General features: G+C 41.6%; 1 protein-coding gene across 1 annotated transcript; it reads left to right on the forward strand.

Moving 5' to 3' along the window:
- Positions 1-3273: 3273 nt before the first annotated feature.
- LOC124141816 lies at positions 3274-5651 on the forward strand. The gene has a single exon (XM_046509969.2). It carries the CDS (start codon positions 3786-3788, stop codon positions 4848-4850), a length of 1065 nt encoding a protein of 354 aa, XP_046365925.1. The 5' UTR covers positions 3274-3785; the 3' UTR covers positions 4851-5651.
- The last annotated feature ends 397 nt before the right edge of the window (positions 5652-6048 follow it).

Below are 6048 nucleotides of genomic sequence, written 5' to 3' on the forward strand. Positions count from 1 at the left end.
GCTGAAATATTGCCGATGTGACGTAAAATATTAACTCACTCATAAACACATGCTCATGATATAGTCGGAATCGTAAAAAGAATCTGCTTTAGTCAGATATTTCATATGGAAAGGGTTTTGTTTCTTGTATTTAATAACAACACTACTCATGTATGCACTGACAGCCTCCCTACACTCGATTCATGCTCAAATAGCTAACAGTACTACCCCGGCCAATAGATCAGTGTGCATTTGAATATCATTCTCAGCTCCCTGGGGGGTATACAACCAAAGACATAAACGTCTAGGACCTGCATCGGGTTCCCCTCCCACATTAAGCCGATTCGCTATCTAAAATAATGTTGAGAATGACGTAAAGCCATCTCACTTACTCATTGAACAGGTTGTGACCAGTTGTATTCCTGAGTTTACTGTTGGACCCGTGAAGATCCGGGGTGGAATAGGTCTTCAGCAACCCATGCTTGCGCAAAAGGCGACTTGCTTGTTGTAAGAGACGACTAACGGGATCGAGTGGTCAGACTCGCTGACTTGGTTGATACATGTCATCGTATCCCAGTTGCGTAGATCGATGCTCATGATGGCAATCACTGGATTGTCTGATCCAGACTCAATTATTGACAGACCGCCGTCATATAGATTGAATATTGCTGAGTGCGGCGTTAAACAACAAACAAACAAACACAGTTTACTGTTGATTGTTTACTGTCTATCATGACCTTCCCATACTCTCTACTTCCCCTCCTTATAATTCATGACCATTAATTAAACAAGGAAACGTCATTCACAGTTTTCGTTCTATCTTCATCGTCTCCATGCATCTTCTGCACTTACAAGGATTCAGTCAGTGACAACATGTCATCCCAGTCAAGACGCAAACTATTTTGTAAAGTTCATGTTTTGAAATACCACCTAGTTCGCTGAAGTATTAAAGACGCAAACCATTTTGTAAAGTTCATGCATGTTTTGAAATACCACCTAGTGCGATGAAGTATTAAAGACGCAAACCATTTTGTAAAGTTTATGCATGTTTTGAAATACCACCTAGTGCGATGAAGTATTAAAGACGCGAACCATTTTGTAAAGTTCATGTTTTGAAATACCACCTAGTGCGCTGAAGTATTAAAGACGTAAACCATTTTGTAAAGTTCATGCATGTTTTGAAATACCACCTAGGGCGATGAAGTATTAAAGACGCAAACCATTTTGTAAAGTTCATGCATGTTTTGAAATACCACCTGGTCCGATGAAGTATTAAAGACGCAAACCATTTTGTAAAGTTCATGTTTTGAAATACCACCTAGTGCGATGAAGTATTAAAGACGGAAACCATTTTGTAAAGTTCATGTTTTGAAATACCACCTAGTGCGATGAAGTATTAAAGACCCAAACAATTTGGTAAAGTTCATGTTTTGAAATACCACCAAGTGCGATGATGTATTAAAGACGCAAACCATTTTGTAAAGTTCATGTTTTGAAATACCACCTAGTGCGCGGAAGTATTAAAGATGCAAACCATTTTGTAAAGTTCATGTTTTGAAATACCACCTAGTGCGATGAAGTATTAAAGACGCAAACCATTTTGTAAAGTTCATGCATGTTTTGAAATACCCCCTAGTGCGATGAAGTATTAAAGATGCAAACCATTTTGTAAAGTTCATGCATGTTTTGAAATACCACCTGGTCCGATGAAGTATTAAAGATGCAAACCATTTTGTAAAGTTCATGTTTTGAAATACCACCTAGTGCGATGAAGTATTAAAGACGGAAACCATTTTGTAAAGTTCATGTTTTGAAATACCACCTAGTGCGATGAAGTATTAAAGACCCAAACAATTTGGTAAAGTTCATGTTTTGAAATACCACCAAGTGCGATGATGTATTAAAGACGCAAACCATTTTGTAAAGTTCATGTTTTGAAATACCACCTAGTGCGCGGAAGTATTAAAGATGCAAACCATTTTGTAAAGTTCATGTTTTGAAATACCACCTAGTGCGCTGAAGTATTAAAGACGTAAACCATTTTGTAAAGTTCATGTTTTGAAATACCACCTAGTGCGCTGAAGTATTAAAGACGTAAACAATTTTGTAAAGTTCATGTTTTGAAGTACCACCAAGTGCGATGATGTATTCAAGATGCAAACCATTTTGTAAAGTTCTTGTTTTTAAATACCAGCAAGTGCGATGAAGTATTAAACACTAGAAGCAGTACTCTTCCGTGACGCGCAGCAAGGCAGACTCAAGAACCATTTTGGCTATTGATCCTAACAATAAGCAACACGGCTCGTACAGGAAACTCGTGCGGCTGACCTTTATTGAAGAGACGTAGACCGGTGAACAGATCCAATAATCTAATAGCATAGATAGTTACGTCTTAAGCCATACGGCTCAAGTTAGCGCACTTCAATCAACGCCAGCGGACTGTACATTGGAAGCGTGCGTCAGTAAAACTGTTGATCTGCTCAAGTATTCATGATCAATCGACAAGACGAGTGCAGTTTCATACAGAGTTTACAGGGTATGGTAATGTTCTTTATTTTGAAAAAAGAAAGAACGGTTTCATATTTGAACGATACAAATGATTAATTTCCTTATTGATCGCAAAGCGTCGACAAATAGTAAGAGCAAAAAGCGGAGAGGGGGAGGGTGGAGAGGAGTGAGGGAGAGAGATGAGAGAGAGATGTTAGAGCTAGGGAGAGAGAGAGAGAGAGCGAGAGAGAGAGAGGGAAGAGAGAGCGAGAGAGATAGAGAGAGCGAGAGAGCGAGAGAGAGGGAAGAGAGAGCGAGAGAGATAGAGAGAGGAGAGAGCGAGAGAGAGAGAGCGAGGGAGAGAGAGCGAGGGAGAGGAGAGAGGGCGAGAGAGAGAGGAGAGAGAGGAGAGGGGGCGAGAGAGAGAGGGAGAGGGAGGAGAGAGAGAGAGATAGAGAGAGGAGAGAGCGAGAGAGAGAGAGCGAGGGAGAGAGAGCGAGGGAGAGGAGAGAGGGCGAGAGAGAGAGAGAGGAGAGAGGGGCGAGAGAGAGAGAGAGGGAGAGGGAGGAGGTATGCAAGGATGGCCCTTATACGTTAATGTTTGTCATTGTTGTTATAAATTTCATATTGCACGTGATTTTGAGCAAGGTCAGTTCTTTGTATATATCTTAAATTACAAGTAGCTTTGTGATTATTGATATTTCTGTCGAAATACACATTATTATCCCCAAGAACATTCGGAACAGCCGGGAAAAAAGCTACACTTGGGTCACTTAAGAATTTTCATTATTTGAATATTTCAGGTCACAAAGGAGAATATTATGAAGTACATTAGCGACTGCATGAACTGGTGCCAAGAAATTTGACCCAAACAAACGCCATGAGGCGTGACGCTTATGAGCTAATTCCAAGTCTATGCTATTACGCCCAGTATAGCAGGATAACTATTACACGTTTTGAGTGTACACAATGACTGACTGATCTGTCGTGCCGAGATACCGTCAGCCATTGCGTGTAGAGTTCCCCCTTCTATTGAAGTGCAAATTAGAGTCAACATGACTGGTGTAGCAGCTGGAGTTACGTATGTGATAGGTGTTGAGGCAACAATCGGTGATTGTATCTGAACCTGAGCTTGTCACGGTTTGAAGAAATAGCCACTTGGCCGTATGGAGTCGTATAGTCATTGTTCAAAGGGAGGTAACTGACGGAGGCGTGGCACGAACGGCACGGTGATCAGTTCTGTCTGATCTTAATCAAGTCATTACCTTTGGGCCGTTAGTCTTTGATTAAGGCCAACGGCGATCTGGCATTCGCTAAACATGATTCGTTGCGGGAACAAGAAAGTACGAGCTCTCCTCTCAGGGAGTCTCTGCGTGTCGTCGCTCTATACTATACAGACTCTCCTTCAGCTAAACGTATTTCACCTGGAGACATTTAGAAGTAATTCTTTAGTCTCATCGCCTGCGAGTTTTATTGAGGTTGTTAATAACAGTACGAGAACTTTCAACGGAATTGTGAGAAATAATTCGGAGGCCAATGTATATCGCTGGAAGAACAACAAATGGGAGCGAATTCCAGGATTTTGTTCCAAGCCGGAGAAATTTTTGGCAACGACTCTGAAAACTTCAATTGGAAAAATGAAAATGTACATTCACGATGTGGCCAAAGACATCCACGTGTCTGGTTCCATCAAACGGACAGGTCTGTGGGACTCCCCCGGTGTATACAGTATGGTTTCCCGCCTGAAACGCCAACCGGGCATGGGGCTAATAGACATCGGGGCACAACTCGGGACATTTTCCTTGGTCGCCGCCATGATGGGCAGAGATGTGGTTTCAGTTGACCCGCTGGTGGAGAACGTTTTAAGATTGTGCAAAACTGTCCAGGAGGGACACATAACGTCCAGGGTAACAATTCTATTCTCAGCGCTCTCCGCAAAACGAAAAATCGTAACGTTCCAAAGACTACCGAACAATATCGGGGGCACACACATATCCGACGTACTCAAACCAAACATTGATGTCAATATGGATGATGACTACAACAAAAATTATGTCAACACCGTCCTGTTCGATGACATTCTTCCATTCGTCAACTTCTCCAAAGCTTTTATAAAAATTGACGTTGAGGGTCATGAGTATGAAGCCTTGAAAGAAGCGAGAAAGTTCTTCGCGAATATTGACGTTTTCGGAATTCTGATGGAATGGTTTCAAATCCGGACAAATAAGCGAGGCTTCCAGGTGAAAGAGCTGATGTCTAGTTTAAACTTCAGAGCCGAAGACCCAATGCTCAGAGGGCGTCTTGACCAGTCTAAGCCAGCGTCATGGCCGAGTGATATTCTGTGGTTGAAAAAGGATGCATTTGCTGCACGGCCAACAATATAACAACATTTGCGCGTGTGGTTCTTATGCATGTGTTATATTCGGGTCGATTCGGCTTATTCCGTGACCAACACAATACGTTTGGATGCAATCAGGGTGATATTTCATGAATTCACTGAAATCCGCGTAGCGCCATCTCCCGCTGCGTAAAGTACGCATAACAAGACGGCCGATCCTGAGACATTCGTGTGAAGGTCTCAAGGGTGTGGTTGCTACATGAACTAGTAAATCCATTTCCAATATGGATTCCTTCTAATGCTGTCCGAGATGACCTATTTGGTGGAGATGATCCGAATGACGTTCGTATATGGTACAACGCTTTCATCAATCTAAACCGGGAAATAGCACCGACTGTGTAAGATTAATCCTTACAGACACTACAAAGGCAGCCAATGAGAATTATGTAGTTTAGTGGCTGTCTGCTCGTAGATTCCCGGATGTTTGAAGAAAAGGAATTGGTTTTGGATGTCATAAAACATCAGGAAAATAAAAACGAACAGAAGATGTACGGGTGTGGGAACGATTGGCGTTCTTCACCGCAAATTACGTTTTCAGATTTTGTAAAGGAGGTACTGAATATGTGAGATGGATTCTTCTTTTAACCAAAGTACTGTGTGATGTTTGTGTGAGAATTTTCTACTGATTCCAGAGGGCGCTAGAACGACGTTTGAAACAACTGCTGGTCTGTTTTCCCGTCCAATTGATATTTCAACGAACCAATTTTCTTTAAAAGTTTTCTATTCAATGTGTTTTATATATTACAAGGTGTAATCATTGCTAACGCTATAAAACATAAAACGATAACTGTATGTATTCATATATTCAAGTTGACAACATTGTCCATACATTACGAATTTTAATTTTCATCATTGCTGGTCAGATATTTCTGCTACAGGATGCTATTATTGAAGAGAGTTTTGTTGTTGTTTGTTTGTTTAGCGCCGCACTCAGCAATATTCCAGCTACATGACGGCGGTCTGTAAATAGACTAGTCTGGACCAGACAATCCAGTGATCGACATCATGAGCATCGATCTACGTATTTGGGATACGATGACATGTATCAGCCAAGTCAGCGAGCCTGACCACCTGATCCCGTTAGTCGTCTCACGATAAAGCATGGGTTGCGGAATTCTAACCCGGATCTCCATGGGTCTATTGAAGGAAATGAATTGTTTTAACGTCCATTCGAATAGTATACT

The sequence above is a fragment of the Haliotis rufescens genome, unplaced genomic scaffold (genome assembly GCF_023055435.1).
Source record: "Haliotis rufescens isolate VD_foot unplaced genomic scaffold, xgHalRufe1.0.p SCAF_8, whole genome shotgun sequence".
Lineage (NCBI taxonomy): Eukaryota > Metazoa > Mollusca > Gastropoda > Lepetellida > Haliotidae > Haliotis > Haliotis rufescens.